The sequence below is a fragment of the Ictalurus punctatus genome, chromosome 7 (assembly GCF_001660625.3).
Source record: "Ictalurus punctatus breed USDA103 chromosome 7, Coco_2.0, whole genome shotgun sequence".
In the NCBI taxonomy this organism is placed as follows: domain Eukaryota; kingdom Metazoa; phylum Chordata; class Actinopteri; order Siluriformes; family Ictaluridae; genus Ictalurus; species Ictalurus punctatus.
Window position 1 is genome coordinate 25,444,292 of NC_030422.2, and position 20,676 is coordinate 25,464,967.

The following is a 20,676-nucleotide window of genomic DNA, read 5'->3' on the forward strand; positions in this document are numbered from 1 at the left end:
TGATCCAGTTCATCAAGACCTTCAGTAACATTTCAGTAGTGTAAGGTGTGTGAAATAAAGGTGTAGGAATGGGGTTGGGCTCCAATATGCTTCATGGTCTTTAAACTCACACATCTTACACTGTACTCAGCTCAAGTGTGTGTGTATGTATGTATGTATGTATGTGTGTGTGTGTGTGTGTGTGTGTGTATATATATATATATATATATATAAAATATACTTATATATATATATATATATATATATATATATATATATATAAAATATACTTATATATATATATATATATATATATATAAAATATACATATATATATATACATATATATATATATATATATATATATAAAATATACTTATATATATATATATATATATATATATATATATATATACTTATATATATATATATATATATATATATATATATATAAAATATATATATATATATATATATATATATATATATATATATATATATATATATATATATATATATATATATATATATATATATAAATAAATATATAATATACTTATATAAATATATAATATATAAAATACAGGTCAAGTTCCTGTAAATGAAGGCAAACTAGTAAACAGAAACGTGAACATTTGAGTAAATAAAGACATTTCGTTTATCTAAAATTGATTCAGGAAGCTTTGCTAGACTATCGGTTCACTTAAAAAAAAGGTTCGTGGTGCAAAAAAAAAAGAAAATGGATGAAAGGAGAAGAAATGCCAAGCTGCAAACCGTCACTGCACCATTACAGGAGGCTGAATTCTAAAAGCCTGTGAGCTTCCTATATCAGTGCACTACCTAGGGGACGACATAATGGCTTCTAGGTTTCATGTAGTGTACTCATTTATCCAAGAGGGAGCCGTTTGGGACGCAGCTCTAAGTTGGCTTGCTTGTTGACTGCCACGGAGAGAGAGAAAGAGAAATAAAGAAAAAGAGAGAAAAGGACGATTTATTGATGGATACAAAGCGAAATTTCTGACTGTTGAGAAACACAACCAATGCGGTGAGTAAAAGAGTAATAAATTATGAAATAAGGCGTAAAGTGTTTGTAGTTTGGTTAAACAGCGCGTCTGTAACGTCAGAGCTAACTAAACACGCTAGCACAGACCTCATTAACACGCTCTGTTTTTATATTCTTTAAACACTTTAAAATGTCTTATTTACACCTCATAATCGCGTTAAAACTTCATTCTGTTCTCATCAGTCGATGAGATTAATGTGGTGTTTATTTTTACACCATAATGGCGTTGTGTAAACACCGGTGTTTGTGAATATAGCGGTTTTTCTTCTATTTACGACCGAGCTGCAGCAAAATACTGTTCTCTCTTTCTTTCTCTCTCTCTCTCTCTCTCTCTCTCTCGCTTTCTCTCTTTCTTGTTCTTTCTCTCTCGCTTTCTCTCTTTCTTGTCCTTTCTCTCTCGCTTTCTCTCTTTCTTGTTCTTTCTCTCTCGCTGTCTCTCTTTCTTGTTCTGTCTCTCTTTCTTGTTCTTTTTCTCTTTCTTTTTCTCTTTCTTTTTCTCTATCTCTCCCTCTATCTCTCTCTCTATCTCTGTCTCTATCTCTTATCAGCTGACTGACTAGCCTGAGCTAAAGATAACCCCATTCATTAAACCTCATCTCTGTTTTATTCTCGTGTTCGTTTGAATGCACCTGTTATTGTGTGGCGTGAAAAAAATATTCGTTCAGAGAGAAAAACAATAACAACAACAGTGGAGCTGGTCGCAATGAAGAGCTGAGTTATCTGTTAGCTAGCTTAGCCGAGTTAGCATTGCTAACCTAGCGTTATAGCACTCACTAATGGGGTCAGGGTGAATCAGGTTTGTCATTGAATCGAGCTATTTAGTGTGAGTAATTAATTTAACGACTGCTCGGATTTAGATTACAAAACGAGGAGTTTTGTTGGTGCAGGGTTTTGTATAAGGTACATTTTTTAAAAAGGTATGCTGGAGTAATATAAATCTCAATGTTTTGCAGAGGAACTGCTGAGGATCAGAGCATCTTCTACATCAACATCCTCCTGACTTCCTTTCTCTCGGCCTGTGAGTTTAACATGAACAACGCTGGAGTGGAGTGACGTGACGTCTGATCTCGGCACACAAGGCCAGTGAAAATGAAAGGTTTAAAAGGTTTAGACGGATCCGTCGTGATTTATTTAGTATGTGTCGTCAGCTTGGGCACTGCAGCGGCCTTGGAGATTACGCCGGCTGATATAAACGGCACACAGACAGCCGGTGATGTGGAGGAGGTTAAGACGCTGGCGGTGCTCACAACACTGAGTCAGATCATCGCCCGCGAGGGGAACTGCATCCTGATCGACTGCAACGTCACCGGAGAGCCTTTCCCCAAGGTGCAGTGGTTCAACTCCCACGGACACCTTTTGGACACGGAGGCAAGCGGTAGGTTGTTGGTCACGAAACACACAATGCCGAACCACTTCCACATACTAAAAATGAAACGTGCTGAACATGGCCTCAATCTTCCCTGCTTTATGAGCCAGGTCACTTGTGTGAGTGTCTAAGCGCCTTTGTTCTGAGTAAGGCTGATATATATTTTTCCCCCACACAATCCTAATGTGGTTTATTGGCTGCTAGAGGAAAGTTAACCATGGTAGACGTAGCAAGGTTCATAACTTAAACTGTTCATAGTTAATGAACATTTAACATTTTGATATATCCAAGACAAGTTAGTGTGTTATTACTCACCAGCCTTTCTTTTTTTTTCTCTTTTTCAAGTCAATAAGACAAAAATACAGAGCTTGCTATATTACTAACTAGAGGTCGAACAATTAGTGGCTTTTCCTGATAATGGTAGCTAAGTAGGGCGGTACCTACCTGCCGATAAACGAGTAATCGACCGACAGTTTTTAATACTGATACTTGATTGAAAACAGAACACTTAAAGTTCAGAAATATTTTACTTTATTTCAAAAATAAACCGTATTGACTGCACCATGAAAAACGTACTGTACTTTTATAAATGAATATATATTTAAATATTAATGTAAATAAACGACTGAAAACAAACTGAACCAAAAAGTAATGCTTCAAATAAAAACAGAGGCAAGGTGCTTTACCTTCGACTGCTCAGTTGTATAAATGAGAGAAATGTAAGGCGCTCTGGATAATCTGCCAAATGCCATGAATGTAAAATGAATCAAAAAACACTTCAAATAACACCACAAAATTAGTCAGTGAGTGGGTTTTATTTCGCCTCCAGTGGCCGCTCTCGTACTGTATAACGACAGCAGACTCTTCTCAGCCGCTGACGCAACCGGGAAAAACTATCGGTGTGGATTTCTGCCCATCAGTCGGTCTACCGCTGTTTCCAACAGCCTGTCACGATAAACCGCGAAAGCGCAAACTCCTTTGTAGTGAAGATTTTCCTACGCTGGAAAACATACTGACTTTTTCAAAGCGCTCGCACTGGAGAGAACTTCCCTAAGCGTTAACCAAACGCATCCTTAAACAAAATTTCACCAGACGAAAGAGAATATGTTTCTGAATGCCCTGAGACACATGCGCTTCTGCTTTGCATGTAAATAACCTGGTTTAGATTATTTGTTTACGTTTAGCATTGTAAATCGTCCCGCGTACAAGTTCCGTTGAGCGAGTCCTTACTATAGTAACAACAAATTATATCGACTGTATTCATGTAAAGTTGTGATTTGGAGTCAGAGCTGGAACTACTGTCAGAGCTCAGGTTTTAGAAAATGAATCCACACCTTCAGGTTCGAGAGGTAAACTGTGAAGAGTTTAAAAACAAGGCCGTTTTTAATGCCCCATCGAAGTGAAAGTATCTGTGCAATGTCGAGAACAACATGTTCACGCTTGTTCTCAGGATGTAAACAGATGAAATAAGAAACAGAGCTCACCGCCCAGCCCTTTACAGCCACGCTGCGTTAATGAGTGACTCGAAGCAACTTTGTTTCGTGCAGAATAGCGGTGATGTTGATCCTCCGTGATCTGTGTGGTGTTCTTATGTTCTTCTCCTGCGTCCGAACTCGTCTGAACTCGTCTGAACATGCTTTAGAGAGATGTTTCTAAGAACACCGCGCACTTCACGCGAGAGCCGACCGCACTCGTCCTGTAACAAAATAGCACTCGGGTTACACGGAACCAGCGGTGTAACTCTGATTCTGAGAGTTTGCAGTGAGGAATAACTGGAATAGTGCTTTTACATTTATGGCATTTGGCAGACGCCCTTATCCAGAGCGACTTACATTTATCACATTTATACATCTGAGCAGTTGAGGGTTAAGGGGTTTGAACTCATGACGTTTTGATCAGTAGCCCAATGTCTTCACCAATGAGCCTCCACTGCCTACTTTTTGTTAATTTATTTTTTTTTTCTCCTTAAGTAATTCCTTCCCTTTGTTCCATCGTTCAGCTCTGGGCTTTGTAGTCGTGATGGATTTCCCACTGTTTGTTCATAGTAGCATTTAAATCCTACAGTGGGAAATCAGTGACCTCGTCATCCAGCAGTTTGGACATGTTGGTCTCGTCAGGTGCGCGGTGACGAAGTCGAAAAGAGCTGCGTTTCGGCACAAGTGCGAATCGCATTAATAAAAAGCTCCTCGCTGAGGCTTGTTTTTCAGGTCAGGGCTAAATGGACTCGACTGTCAGTACTAACGCTGCACTGCCTGCTCTGTGATATAAAAGGAAAGCGTTATGGATTCAGAGCACACAAAACCTCTGAGCAAGCGCAACCGTGAGCTCAAGCTGTGTGTTATAAAAGATCCATACCTATTTTAGATACTCGAGTTTATTTAAAAAAATTAAAATAAAAATAAAAAAAAGTGGCAGCTTAATTTATCCATGGTTCTGTATCCTCGGATAAACGTGACACCGTTTCCTAATGTGGATGATCCTCTGTTTAATACGAGAGGCGTAGAGTTCTCTGGAACACAGTGTATAGGAAGAACTCCTTTATATCCTCAATCTTTAGTGTTGTACTAAACAATTATACAACACTTCTCACAAAACCTGCTGATCCTGATCCTGGTGGTGTTGACATGAGGACGTTTGATTGATGATTGCACTGTGTAATGGTTGATGTTTGTTTGTGTGATTAAAAAAATAAAAAAGGTCAACCTGTGTAAACTAAAATGCCACCGAGAGAAAAGTTCATCTTAAATGATACTACTAGCATAGCTGACTAACATCTCTCAGTATTTCCTGTTTTCACACTAAACCCAAATAATCTCTCTCTCTCTCTGTCTCTCTCTTTCTTTATCTCTCTCCATCTATCTCTCTCTGTCTTTATCGCTCTCTCTATCTCTCTCTCTCTCTCTCTCTCGTGTACTCTTGTCTGTGGCTGTAACATGAATAGATTAGATATCACTTTCTCAGATAGTTTTTTTTTTTTTTAATTCAAGAAAGGATGAAAATGTTTAACGTAGGATGAAAGTATATACTTTCCTGCTAGTCCTGTGGACACACTATGCAGTAATCTCATTGAAATGTAGCGATGGCCATATTTCTTACAAATTTCAGGTTTTAAAAGCATAACCCGAAGGCGATAAGCGTTTATCCGCGGCAGTGTGCGTGCGGACGTGCTGTGATCTAGGCAGTGTAACTCACACCGAGCGACTGACGCTTTGAACGTGCTACATCTGGCACGAGCCATCTCACTTCCTTACATCTTACGTTTTAACACCCAATTTATTTTCACGTCCTTGCAAGGTGGAATGTTTAACGAGCGGCATCGACCGGCTCCTGCCGTACCGCATCAGTCAGACGACGAGCAGCGAAATCTCTTCACAAACCGTTTTCCGAGAGCGAGAGAGGGAGCGTACAGGATCAAGTCCTGCCTTGGACTTTACCCTCTGCAGTTGCGATTAAATTTTAGTCAAACTCGAGTTTGACCATGTGCACTGCTTACCTTGCAGATCTCCGTAACAGAGACAAAACTGCTGCACAAGGGGAAAAATCTCCGCTTAAACATACAGCGAGGAAACTTGACTCATTTACACATTCACTGCGACACTGGACTAAAAATACTGCATAGAGGCGTGTTCAAGTCAAGTGGGTTTTTATTGTCATTCTGATGTACACTAGCTACATAAAGGAATGACATGTCTAATGTTTCTCTAGACCATGGTGCAACATATAACTGTACTGTTCACAACATTACATAAAGATAAAGACTACGTATGGTCAGAGCCGTATCTCCCTGTAGCTCTCGCCGGGTTTCCCACTGAAGTTAAACAGGGTTGAGTTCGGTCAGTACCTGGGTGGGAGACCTCCTGGTGAAAACTAAGGTTGCTGTTGGAAGTGGTATTAGTGAGGCCAGCAGTGTTGGGTTAGGGTTATTTTAGGGGGTGCTCACCCTATGGTATGTGTGGGTCCTAATGCCCCAGTAAAGTGTAAAAAAAAAAAAAAAAAATAGCGCCATCTTTTGGATGAGACGTTAATCCGAGGTCCTGACTCTATCTGGCCATTAAAAATCCCAGGACACTTCTTGTAAAAGAGTAGGGGTATAACCCTGGTGTCCTGGCAAAATTCCCCCACTGACCCTTCTCTATCATGACCCCTAAATAATCTCCACTCCTGAAATGGCTACATCTCTCTCCTCTCCACCAATAGCTGGTGTGTTGTGGGTGTTCTGGTGCACTATGGCTGCTGTCGCATCATCCAGGCGGATGCTACACCCCCCCCCCCCCCCCCCCCCCCCCAATGTAAAGCGCTTTGAGTGCCTAGAAAAACGTTATATAAATCAACTAAAAAAAAAAAAACTAAATTAGCAGTGAGACAGATGCTGTAACGCTACCCTTATGCCTTTGGAAAACACTCATAACCTGCAAATATCCGCACCCCCTGGCTGGTGGCACGCAACTCCAGTGATTACGCTTAAATAAAAATCCTGGAATCCTAATTCAATGTTCATTCGTTTTTAAAGACTTTCAAATAATTTGAAGATATTTACTCGTCCTTGTTAGATTTTTTTTTTTTATATCCTGGGGTTTTGAGGAGAGTTTTAATATACCCTGTGATAAGCTTGTACTCTCGTTGTGACTCTTACAGAGGGAAAATGGTGGGTTCTGGAGAACGGCGTCCTCAACATCACCAGCATCACCTTCGCAGACCGCGGCAAGTACACTTGCATGGCTTCTAACGTTCACGGCGTGGCCAACTGTACGGTCACCGTGCGCGTGGTCTTCACCAATGGAGACATGGGCGTGTACTTCGTGGTCGTGTGTCTGGTGACTTTCACCATCATCATGGGGTTGAACGTGACTCGGCTCTGCATGATGAGCAGCCACCTGAAGAAGACCGAGAAGGCCATCAACGAGTTTTTCCGCACCGAGGGGGCGGAAAAGCTCCAGAAGGCGTTTGAGATCGCGAAGCGCATCCCGATCATCACGTCGGCTAAAACGCTGGAGCTCGCCAAAGTCACGCAGTTTAAGACCATGGAGTTCGCGCGCTACATCGAGGAGCTGGCACGCAGCATCCCTCTCCCGCCGCTGATTATGAACTGCCGTACTTTCATGGAGGAGATCCTGGAGGTGGTGGGGGTCGAGGAAATGAGGCACACCTTCGTTCGGCAGGCGCCCGAAGGTCAGGAAAGCACTTCTCGTGCCGCTGGTTGGGCTGCCAGTAACGTTTTCACCATTCTGCAGATCCGAGACCGACCGAGAGACCGAGAGAGAAGCGGATCTCCTACAGCAGACTCCGATGACGCGTCACTGCACGAACAGCCTCAACACATGGCCATTCAGGTCTCCGTTCACCCACCACTCGATGAAGCAAGCTGCAACGTCGAGGCTCCTCCTCTCACAGATATGGATGCCTGTCCCACTCCTTCAGCTGAGGAAAGTGTGGAGACCGAGCCTGAAGAACCGGAGATAACGGTGGAGGTGGAGCCAGAGAGAGAAGAAGTGACGCCTCCGACAAGCCAAGTCATCTACGAAAGCCATGTGTAATATCCTAGAAACAGGATGATTCTCTTGCTATGCATTTCACTAGTTTAAAAAAATAATAATAATAAAACATCAACGTGGCGTTCTGACACGTTGGTGTTTCGTCCCAATCTGAATGAAACGCTCAAACCGTTACGGGTTCACTATCGATCATCCTGAGAGAACACTGAGACTTTTAAAGTTTTTTTGTTGTCCCATGACAATTCATGTTGAATCTATCGGGTGTCCTAAAAATCTCCATACATGGGGGACTACAGGATGTTTCCCAGCACCACGTGAGTTGTGCCTTCGTCAGTGGATGTTCCTGGACGTCCACTTCTCAGTCTGTCTGTAACTCTTCCAGTCTTTTTGAATTTGTTAATAAGTTTAGCAACAGCGGTGTGTGTGTGTGTGTGTGTGTGCGTGCGTGCGTGTGTGCGCGTGCATGCGTGTGACATGCTCGCCGTGTTTCCTGTTAAAGTCCCAACCCTGCGACAGCTTCCTGATCCAGCCATGGGAATGATTTCAGTACGTTCTTCTTTTGACAAAGTCTACCTGAAAATAAATAAATAAATAAATAAGAATATCTAAGTGTGAAAAATTCTGGAAGATGTTTTGTTAAAAAGTGTTAATTACCCTGTGTATGGAGGCGTTTGGACACCCTGTATTTTGTGAGAATGAATCACCACAATCAAGTCCTGGGTTTTATATTTATTACTTTACTAGGAACTAGGGCTAATCCTGGACGTAGTCAGCTCGATCTGTAAGAGCTCGTGGATATACATGTAGATTGAGCATTGCATAATCTGCTGATTGATGACGACGACGACGATGTAATTAATCATTTTAGGTGTGGAGTGTTCTTCGTCACTGAAACTGTAATGAACGACTCAATAAGACTCGGTTTATGTTTAATGCATGAGAAATACATGTCGAGTTCTGAGTTTGTTTCTCTAAATGTTCTCCACTAGGCAGGACTAGGGGAATAATTAATCTTTATGTTGAACCACCACTGTAGACCTTATATTATTATAATTAATATAACGATAATTATTAGTGGTTTTACTGTATTAAATAGTATAAAGGTGTGTGTGTGTGTGTGTGTTTTTTTTTCCCCCCCAAATGCTTTTTGGTTTTCATTTTCATTACACTAGTCACTATATTCACTTTTCAGACGTTTATCCATTATTTTCTGTAAATCAATAGAAACATCAGCACGTGTTTTGGAACTGCACCTACATTCTGCAGCCTTAAATCCCTAAATTAGTTTCTCTTTCAATGTGGCCTGGAGCATTTCAATCCTCACGGCTTGTACAAGAAATACTGGGCTGTGAAGAAAACTGGGAGCGGGACCAGAGGGCATTATTGGATTTCTCCCTTGATTACGTTTCTTTCTGAGGAAATAAAAAGCTCCTGTTGTGTAACCATCAGGTCTGAGTGTGTGCTTTCTTGCCTTTGGTGCTCTTTCATGGTCCTCAAAATGATTTTCACTCGAACCTACCTAATTAGGATGTACATGGTACGGCCACAAGTTTGTGGACACATGACTATCAGAACTACAGGTGCTTTTGTTCAGCATCCCATTCCAGATCTATTCCCCCTTCGCTGTTATATAACTTCCACTGTTCTGGGAATACTCCGGGTACTCTGGTTTCCTCCTCCAGTCCAAAGACATGCATGGTAGGCTGATTGGCGTGTCTGTAGTGTATGAATGGATGTGTGTGTATGTGGTTGTGCCCTGTGATGGATTGGCACCCTGTCCAGGGTGTACTCCGCCTTGTGCCCCATGCTCCCTGGGATAGGCTCCAGGTTCCCCGCGACCCTGACAAGGAGTAAGCGGTATAGAAGATGGATGGATGGATGTTCTGGGAATACTGTGTCTATGTTCATTCAGCTACAGGAGCATTATTGAGATCAGGCACTGATGTGTGAAGAGGCCGTTTCACAATACTACACACACAGAGCCCTCTACAGATGAAATATCATGTCTGCAATCAATTAAAACGAATGGGAAAGCATGGGAACCAATGGGAATGCATTGAAATATTAGGAAGTAACTTTTCGTTCCGTTTGTCCTCAGATGAAGAAAAGTAATGGACTGATTTGCATATCTGAAATATTTTAGTGCTCCACCTGATTTCGACGCTAGGGACCTGCTGAGCAAATCCAGCCCCAGTGAGGCCATAGTGTACATGGTTCATCTCTGTACATGGGCTGGTTAGCTTTTGATCACACTTGACTGCACTACTGAAGACAAACTACTGAACCCTGAGGACCTCCCTGGACTGTATTTGAATGCACTGGAGACAAGAATAAACACAAACAGTGCAAGGGAGTTTTACACTTGTGCAACCACAACAGAAAAGTCACACCACAAATTTGGGCTATGAGGACAAATGATGGTCAGTAGTATGTGTGTGTGTGTGTGTGTGTGTGTGTACTTTGTGATTTAAAAAAAATTAAAAAGATGTTGAAATGTACACAATTATGTCAAAGACAAACAATTGTACAAAAGGTGGTAACTTGTATAAAATCTGTGGATATAACAGACATGGCATCAGTGTGGAAACAGATGAGTAATTTCACCCTGGGAGAGACCATGCTGCTGCACCATGTGGACAGAAGGCATCTCATGGCAAACAGACCTGTAAAATATATCAATATGGTCTCATCAAACGGAGGCCATTAACGGCCTTTTTTTAATATATATATATATAAATGAGTCATAGACATGAAGGGGAGTTTGATGCCAAAACTGTGACGCCTCCTTTTCACTTCTGATGAGCAAGCACTTAAAATCTCTCTCTCTCTCTCACGTTATATATATATATATATATATATATATATATATATATATATATATATATATATATATATATATATATATATATATACACACACAAATATCTATCACTCTCTATATATACATACACCTCTCTCTCTCTCTCTCTCTCTCTCTCTCTCTCTCTCTCTCTCTCTCTATATATATATATATATATATATATATATATATATATATATATATATATATATATACATATACATATATATATATATATATATATAAAATGAGTGTGTGAGAGAGAGAGGTAGTTTTTTTCAGATTAAGTTTATTTGCATACTCGTTACATATGTAAATTACAGGACACTTAAAGACAAATCATTTGTTCACAGTCTTAGAGGTGGAGGCAGTGATATTAAGTCTGTGTAAGAATTGTGTACGTATGTGTGTGTGTATGTGTGTGTGTGAGAGAGAGAAAGAACAGTTGGAAAGGAAGAAATAATATTGTAGTGGAAATCACGAATCACACCCCATGTATATGAGTCACAGAAGGTTACTGAGCTTTGATGATTGGTGCATTATGTACAGAATCCGGCGTTTAAAGGGATACAATTCTGAAAATGAATGACGTTTGGTAATGATGATCAAAACTGCTGGTGAAAAATCGAAGTCAGTGAAAGTGGAAGAACATTAATATATATTATTTCTATGACAGTTTAACATGGACATTTTTGTCCTTTATGGATCCAAGTGGTAGTTTTTTTGTTGTTTTTTTTAATCTGACACTGCATAGAAAATATGAACAAACATCATTAATTTTGATTATCATTGACATATCAAAGACTAATAATCAAAGAAATTCTGCTTAGCATTTAGTACACAGAAAATAATTATTTTTTTATTATTGTTTAAAAAAAAATTGACATCAGTGAAAATGGGAAAAATATTCAAATATAATATTTTTAAGACAATATTTTTTGGACATGGACATTTTTGTCCTGTATGGACCCATGTATAACTTTTTTAATTCATGCACAAATGATGTGGATCAACATCCAGCCATTACAAGGAGTCGTCTCTACCAACCTATTCACCAGATAGCTCCGCCTCTTTCAGGGGTGTGGCTTTAGATGAAACCCTGAGGGACTACAGCATGATCTTTTAAATATTAACCTTACAACCCCACAGTTCTGTCATACCTGCACTCACCTTCAAGGTCCGGGATCACTAAAGCACTGGTGTGTGTGTGTGTGTGTGTGTGTGTGTGTGTGTGTGTGTGTGTGTGTGTGTGTGTGTGTGTGTGTGTGTGTGTGAACACTGCAATAAACACGCACGAGATTTAAACAGTTCATTTTAAACAATTTAATCTTACACCTTTTAAATGTACAATCAAACCATCAATCATATGGAACTGTACTTAAAATTTACAGTAATGTACAAATCTAGTGCTAATATAAATTAAAAAAAAAAAAAAAAAAAAAAAGAGAGAGAGAACATTGTGAGGATAAAGTCATTTTAGCCTTTCTTCCCCCTCCTTCATGACCCGACACACACAGACTGCAGTTCAGATCTGAGACGAACCGCTTACGACGCAGAGGACGAGGACAAGAGACCAATGCCAGGACATCATCAGTAGTATTTTAGAGGTCGTAATAATCCCCCCTCCCCATCCCCCCCAAATAGTGTGGAGGTGACAGAATGCAAAAACTGAACTGTTAAAAATGATTAATTCAGTAGAGATAAGCAACAAACACACACACACACACACACACACACACACACACACACACACACACACACACACACACACACACAGCAGCAGTGAAGGAAGAAAGGACACTCCTTGAACCAGAACGGTAATAGAGCGTTCGGATCTACAAATGCACTTTAATTCTGATTAAAAAAATAAATAAATAAAAAAAAAAAAAAAAAAAAAAAAAAAAAAAAAACGCACAGCAGGGTGTGCTGCTCCAGAAAAATACTCCATACCGAGGAGTGCTGTGACTTTGTACTGAAGCTTTCAGAACGACAGGGTTTTCACCTCCTTGTATAAAAGGTCCACTTAAGTGGTCCAGGCTGTGATTATTACCGTGATTAATTACAGCACACTACACGTTTCTGAGATACAGCGGGCATGGGACGTCGTTTCACTATCCAGCTACGCCGGTACTCACAGTAGCAAGCAGCTGATTGGACGAAAGAAGATTCGAGTATACGATGGTGCGTTTTGTCTCGTCGTCTGTGTTTTCTTCCGCGTTTCCGTGGACACCTTTTTATTACACGGGTCGCGCGCCAGTACGGTTTCGCTGGGAAGATATCCGGAAATCTCCGAAGGATTCCGAGTATCGTGATGTACGTGTGGTGGTCTGGGAAAACCCGTCAGACCTGACTCTGAAAAACAGCCAAAACTAAAACGAACATTTTGGCCAAAGTTGCTTTATTTCTGCCCGAATCATACGTGGCCACATCAAATGCAAAAAAAACCCCAAAAAACTTTATATATATATATATATATATATATATATATCATCTTATTAAAGTTCAAATCCGGGTCGAACTTTTATACAGTTATTTTTCAAGCTGCAAAATAATCCTAAAAGGACGCATGCGCGGAGATGAGTCATTAAGTCACGAGTCCGCTCCAGATACACACACCTGACTGAACGGGACTCGAGACGGGAAATAACAGGAGACTAAAACCGAGAGGACGTACTTGGTACATTATACAATGAATAATACATCTAGCATTCGTAGCGATATGTGTCCTGAAAACAAACAAACAAACAAAAAAAACCCTAAAGAAAGAGGAGTACAGATGCAGTTTGACGGACAGGTCAGGAACACGTAACTGGCCTCGTGCTCTCACTTCTCCCCCCGTTTCATAGTGCTGAAAATGAAAAGAAGAAAAACCCAAGAAAATCACTTTAGGCAGCTTTGCACATGGTGGTGTCAAACCTCCTTTTGTACATCTGATCATCTCACAAATGATAAATACTTGATGGATCACAGTTTCATCATATTCACTCACACACACACACACACACTTTGTCTTGCCTCAGATGGAACAAGCGAAAGACAAGAGTGACATCCTGACTGGAATGTAGGGGAACTTTTCATTTTCTCTCTCACTAAACACACATTCGAACACATACCCACTTACACACACACACACACGCGCACGCACGCGCGCACGCACGCTCTCTCAAGCTCATGTGTTACAGGTAAACAACGATTGCGGAGTCTTTAGTGGGAACGCAGCAGGGCGGTTCAGGTGGCAGGAGTCACAGCGGTACGTGATCAACGTTTCATCCTCGAGGTCCCTCCTCGCACTCGTGCGGCTCATCATGACCTTTCACCCCACTGAGGTCTAACAAGGTGAGACCGAGCGAAGGTGCCCGGGCCGGATCAGTGCACGCCCATGCGCGAGAACGTTAGCGTTAGTGCATTTTCATCAGTGGCTGAAGCTCTGGATCATCTTTCAAGCCTTTTCCCAAGGAAGTCCGTCTCCTTGTTCTCGTTCTTCCTGAAGGCCTGGATGGAGATCCGGAAGATTCCACCAGTGCAGCCGGTCCCCAGATCGGAGCCATGCGGGAAGGGGGAAAGGGAGGGGGGGGGGGGGGGGCGCTGGACACAAACGGGTCAGTGGGACATATTGTCCAATAATCGGACCTCCTCTTCGCTCTCCTCGCCCTCGCGTCTGGTGTAAGAGGGCACTAGTTGAACATTATGGACTCGGGATCCTGGTTTGCCATCTGGGCCATGTGACGGAGGATATCTTTTTTTGTGATAATACCAAGGAGACGCCTGCGTAGAAGGAAAGAGAAAGGAAAGAAAAGGGGGAAAAAAGATCAGGAATGACGCACGGATAAGAATTAAGCAAGTGTGGAACAATCAAGTGTGGGTCTTTCTGTTGGCAGCAGGGAGATGTATTCATCTTTATATTCCTTTCACGTCTCAATCGGATTCTTCTAGCCAATCAAACACTCGTGCTGTAGAACAGTGCCAACAGAAAGAACACCACACACACACACACACACACACACACACACACACACACACACACACACACACACACACACACGGGCTGAGAGGAAGACGTTAAAGTGATGATCAGTGACCTGCAGCACCTAGAGAGAATCAGAGAGGTGAAATGAAACACGAGGGACAGAGCGCACAGTGAACACACCACCACGCATCCGTGATTTCAGCCTCAAGAAACTGATGTAAACCCACACACACACACACACACACACACACACACACACACACACACACACACACACACACACACACACACACACGGGTGAGCAACACTGGTCAGCATCTTCATCTGAATTCAAAAGCACATACAAAACTGCTAGTGATGTTTGGTGTTAAAGTGGAATTAAAGCATTAATGCAAATCAAATGCATCCAAAGTTTGAGGTCTCACTAACAAGGAAATAAAATGTGCTCTTGAATTGCATCATGAAACGGGCTTCGAGTTCCACAGCTGTCCGTGTGGAGGTGTGACAGGGAAGAGAGGGAGAAACTAAAGCGTTGTGAGGAACAGAATCGGTTCTGAACTGTCTGAATCCAGAGTGACTCCCTTTTATCAGGCCGCATTTACTAAAACAAAGTTCGGCTGGATACGTGCACGTCCGGCTCTGCTAAGATGCTGAGTGACTGGACAACGCTACAGTACAAACACACACACACACACACACAGTCACTGGTTTTGCATAAGGCAAAAAGTAACTGTATGTGCTTCCGTTAGGCCGCTTGTGTACGAGGTGTTTTTAAGGATATCACGTGACCCTCGCGCTGTAACCATAACAACAGGCCGAGCTAGTACCAGCTGGCTAGCCTGTATTATTACTACTAACTACTATTATTATTATTATTATTATTTATACTACATTGCTGTTCAGAATCTTCTAGAACAGCAGCTCTGACCAAGCTCACACAAATGCACTTGTTCTAATCGATTATACTCTGTGGAATAACGTATGCAGCGACTTGGATGGATTTTTTTTTTTTTAAAAAGTCGTGAACTTTTCTGTCCCGAGATGCTTATTTGGCATTTTTAGACGGAGTCTCCAGTGTCGAGGCTTTTAACAGCAACTTTAAAATGTTCGGATGTTCTTTAAAAATCCTCAGGATGGGGCTTAGTCGCTTTCTCCAGGACACGATGCGTTTTGTTTTTGGGGAAAAAAATAAGAGCGGCTGCGGAGGGGACGACTGTAACTGGACTCACGGATGTTCCACAACATTAAATGGAACTATAAATGGATAAAAAGGTGTTCTTTAATGAATAAAGAAATGCAAGTGTTGGAGCAGTGCTGTGGTGTAAAAGGAATAAAACACCATGTGGAACCGTTATTGGATAATAATCAACTTCGCGGTGGAGACGGCGCTCGCTTTTAAGATCCGTGCGTTTGATTCCTTACTTAAAAATAAACATTACGTTCTTTTAAACATTTAGTCTTCGTGAACGAGTTATAATAAGCAATGCCAATATGCTAATGTTATTATTACTATTATACTGGCTTTAAACTTCTACATGATCAGTAGCTGTTTCAATCCACGTTTTTATGCAAATTTTCACATAAAAATAAAAATAACAAAACACCGGATGGAAACACCAGATATGAATAAAATATCCAAAACGCGCATGAAAATTTCTCTCAGTTGAGGCAGATATTTTTTGTATTCGATAAGATGTGCGCGCACGCCACGACGGAAACACGTTTACTGAATAAATTCCTCGATGCGCATCAAAACAAAGTCATGTGACTCGACAAATCATCTGATTGGATCATCGGCTCAGAAAAGTCAAAATGGCGGCGAGCGAGATGCGTGGCGTTTTACTCGCACACGTTTATTACGATTTTTTATCTTCTTTTTTTTTTTTTTAATTCCTAACTTGGATGGAAACGGAGCCAGTGATGAGTCAAGTTGTAGCCTGACTGGTTGAGGGATTATAAAACACTTTGACGTCACTCGGCACGTCTCTTAATTCAAAGTCAAACTTTTATTTTAGTTTTTTGACTTCTAAAGAGCTCGTTACTGTGCCAAAATCATAAGCGCTGTTAAAAGCAGTAGCTTCCCGTAGTATCACGTGTAAAACGTGTGCTGCTGGCTAAAGCAAAAACACCTGGTGTGAAAGCAGCCTAAAGAGCTTCAGTAAATCTGATGCACAGTGCACGCTGCGAATAAACAAAACCACGTGTGTGTGTTGCACTGCATTTTAACCCGGGGGGGGGGGGGGGGGGGGGGGGTCACTTTGTAAAGCAGACAGGAAGTAGCTAGCTCTGTACGAGAGACTGGACTGGGCGTAGAGGGATTAGTAGACACAGAGCAGGAGGAGCATGAATACGATCGTGAAATGTTGGTGAATCGACACAGACGGTCAGAAGAGGTGGAGTGGAGGGACTGGAGTGTCCGGAGTGGAGGACGTGTTGGTTTGAGGCTGGGTGCTGCTGCAGTAACTCTTCTACACAGCCAGGAACAAACCACCACGCGACAAACTCACCTTACTACTGACTACTCCTAGCACTACTCAGGGGGGTTATACACGTGTACAGAAATAAGAGGAAAGTAAAGCAGGCAGAGAAGAAGTGCTCAGCTACACAGACTGTTACTCGCCGAGCTTTCATGAGGCGGCGCTACGAGCCGGATCACACTCCTGCGATCTGTTGCCCAGTGGACGCTGACCCCGACCCCAGAGGAGGAATTTAGAGAATAAAGAAAAACAAACAGATTTAGAAGGAGGTTATCATGAATTAGACCGAGCTATGTATCCGAGATGTGCGAGCTCTACTCTCGAGTGGGCGATACGGCCAAATCTAGCACCGTCTCAGAGTTTTGCATCTCAGCATACACGGTTCATGGAAAGCAAAAAAAAGCTGGCTTTTCTCAATCCTGTGTGCGTTTATTAATTAACAAAAGACGTTAGATTAAAAACCCAAACAAATCGGTTTACTTGAATCCTGCAGGTATTTGTGTCAGAGGATGTTCTGTGAGAAATTACGAACTAGTCACGTGGACATTACTCACTTGACGGACGAAACAGTACAGATCCAGTATTCTTACAGCTAAACAGTCTTGTGGATTCATGTTAATTGGATTAAACAGGAAGAAGGTCACGGATTGTTGCCGTTTTCCCTCCGTGATAACTGTTTCCTGTTAGCAATTCCACACAGAGTCTGCTCCTGCCTCGCTCTTTTACAGAAGGAATAAAACAACACAAGGCGTGCGCTTATAAGAAGATAGTCAACCACGGGGCGCCAGGCCGTCGACGCCGAGCCGATACCTCCCTACAGCGGATTATTTTCCAATAACAACATGTCCTGAGGTGTTTTATTCCTCTTATACCACAGCATCTGGATAACGACCACGTTTTTTTTTTTTTTTTTTTTTTAAATGAAAGAACATGCCATACTTATCAGTTTAAAGTTCCACTTAATGCTGTGCCAAAACAGCTGCCTCCTCACCAGCCGCTATTTCTACTCTCAACGTGATTGATCGTGTCCTATATTGGTCATGTTCACGATCTATGCAAAGTCCTGAAGACGTTTCCTGTGCAACCTAGTTTTACTTCTGTACCGTTACCAGCGCTGACAACAAAGACTCCTTCCATAAATGTTTATATGTTTTTACATTTTATTTCTTAAATCGCATCACATTCATATTTACATTTTATTAAGCGTGTCCACCCTACAAGTCCCTGTGAATTAGCTATTAAAAATAATAATAATAATAATAATAATCATTATACATCAGCACAATTTATCTGATCTGTAGCCGGAATAGTTGTTATAGAAAATGAATTCAACAGCGCTGTGGTATAAGGCAGAGTAACCAACACACAGCAAAAAATATGATATCTTAGCAAGTGATCTCTTGAATCTGGTCAAGTTGATCTACTATTTCTTATTGTAATATTACAATAAACCAAATATAAGATGACTAAAGCTATTCCTATACAGATTTGTACTATTTCTAAGCTTGAAATGTTCTTGTTCTACTGGCAGATCATTCTTCTTCATGCTAGAAATGAATGCTTAAAATCTGAAAAATAATCTACCAATAGAACAAAAACCAAACACAAAAAAAGTCATAGTGAAGCTTAAAAACAGTAAAATATGTCTAGAAATAGGTTTAATAATCTTATATTTGGTTTCTTGGTCTGAAACCCTCCAAAACCCTAAACAAACCCACCTATATTTAAAAAAAACACCTCAGAAATGCCAAAAAAAAAAACCCCAAAACCATAAAAAACTTGTATAATAAAACTCTTATTATAAGAAATATTAGATAAATTTGACTAGATTCAAGATCTTTAACTTGCTATGATGTCATATTCGGAGACGCCCACAAGATTGAGAAGCCCACGAGATTTTTCCCCAAATGAATAACTTGCGTTTTTGACTTGGTTTTGCTGAACTGAGATAAAATAAATAAATAAATAAAAACCCACTAGCGGTACTCTGCTGCTCTGGTCATGTATTAAAGACTAAATGACTGTAGCAGTAATAATCCTACACTGATTGAAGACCACAAGGTCAAACCAGTGACACTCTACAATCAGGTGTTGATAAATGTATTCTCAATTATCTGATAATTCCCCAAAATTTCGTTCATCAGAGGTGTTCCGACTAGACCGTAACGGGACACTGCATTAGTCTTGCACTTTGACCTTGTGTAATACTTGCGAGTATCATGTTCCCAAACCAACATCGTATTCTGGGAAAGTGGCTGTAAGGAGGACGAGGAAGAGCTACTTTCCGCTACTTTGTCTTTTCTGTTTTTGTCCACTCAAGTTTCATGCATCCCTCCTAAGAGGCGGGGCCTAAAAGCTCAAGTGGGCATGATATGGGCGGGGCTAATCACCAGCGGCTCCGTGTGCTGCTTGAGCTCCTCCAGATGCTCTAAAATATTCTTCTTAGTGATGATGCCCAATACAATCCTGCAACACACACCGTGGCGATCGTCACTTAGCAAAACACTCACACAGAGACAAAAAAAAAACAAACAAACAAAAAAAAAAACACCACAACACTATCAAATCAACAGAAAGTAAACAACAACACAGAACAGCAAACAATCAAACAACTTAAAAACTAGCAAAGAAATGAAGGCAAGTAGTTATAAAACTTTAAATTATTGAACAAAAGAAGGGTTTTAAAAAGAAAACTGGCATGCTTGATGAGAAATGAAAATGTATTTACCCAAGATGCTCGCAAAGGAGTGATCGAGTGATGTTTTCAAAGTGTACCTTAGCTTTTCCAACAGCTGGCATGAACGCTAATGCATGATGTGGACACAAGGAGGCGCTCTATTGCATAGGGCAGCTGATCTGAGTCAAGACCGTGAAAAGCTACTGCGAATTGTGACTCGGAAAACATTTACTATACTGTGTGGCCTTCTGCATTTCTCCTTCAAACCACACCACACGCTCACAAAGGTCCATGTCTAACTGCTCCTTAACAGTCAAGGAGTAGGAAGTCACATGACTGAATTAGTGCCATGGAGGTGCTGACGTGTGTGTGTGAGAGATTTACACACACATTGTGGTTTAGAAAGACAGGCAGGGACTAGGTTTGACCAAGTGCAGAGCTGCACCCATCAGCAGAGGGGTGTGTGTGTGTGTGTGTGTGTGTGTGTGTGTGTGTGTGTGTGTGCGTGTGTGCGTGTGTGTGAGAGAGAGAGAGAGAGAGAATGAGTGCACGTATGCAGGTCTGCAGATGGCTGATGTATCGGTTAGTGGCTACAGAAAGGGGAAATGCAAGAAGTAGAAACAGCTGCTGGACTTTTTATCAAATCTGCAGCTGTATGTAATTACCTGTGAAGTCTCCAGGAGTTTCTCTTGCACCATGCAAATTCTGCCTCATTGTACCAACAAGTCCCTCAACCAAACCCGAGTCAATTTGAATCAAGTTCGGAAAGGCTCGGTTGGTTATATATATATATATATATATGACGTTTTAACCAAA

At 41.2% G+C, this 20,676-nt stretch overlaps 2 protein-coding genes across 10 annotated transcripts in view; one reads left to right on the top strand and one right to left on the bottom strand.

The window, feature by feature from the left end:
• The first annotated feature begins 630 nt into the window (after positions 1-630).
• On the top strand, positions 631-9,345 carry mfap3l (microfibril associated protein 3 like). The gene is made up of 3 exons (XM_017471716.3): positions 631-1,024; positions 1,996-2,417; positions 7,044-9,345. The coding sequence occupies exons 2-3, from the start codon at positions 2,132-2,134 to the stop codon at positions 7,940-7,942; spliced, it is 1,185 nt and encodes a 394-aa protein (XP_017327205.1). The 5' UTR covers positions 631-1,024; positions 1,996-2,131; the 3' UTR covers positions 7,943-9,345.
• A 3,257-nt stretch (positions 9,346-12,602) lies between these two features.
• clcn3 (chloride channel 3) overlaps positions 12,603-20,676 on the bottom strand; it is a 45,877-nt gene continuing 37,803 nt past the window's right edge. For 5 of the 9 annotated variants that reach the window (XM_017471699.3, XM_017471701.3, XM_017471702.3 and 2 more), the window contains 2 exons: positions 19,574-19,649; positions 12,603-14,504 (listed from right to left, as the gene is read on the bottom strand). In XM_017471699.3, coding sequence (XP_017327188.1) covers positions 14,340-14,504; positions 19,574-19,649 — 241 coding nt within the window. In that variant the 3' untranslated portion in view covers positions 12,603-14,339. Of the gene's footprint in view, positions 17,391-19,573; positions 19,650-20,676 lie in introns of all 9 variants that reach the window. The other 4 variants (XM_017471708.3, XM_017471707.3, XM_017471709.3 and 1 more) reach the window with 2 other exon arrangements.

Excerpts from the sequence above, each read along its gene's own strand:
- mfap3l (XM_017471716.3), top strand. The coding sequence starts at position 2,132 with ATGAAAGGTTTAAAAGGTTTAGACGGATCCGTCGTGATTTATTTAGTA. Across the intron at positions 2,418-7,043 it reads TTTGGACACGGAGGCAAGCG|AGGGAAAATGGTGGGTTCTG; the intron begins GTAGGTTGTTGG and ends TGACTCTTACAG.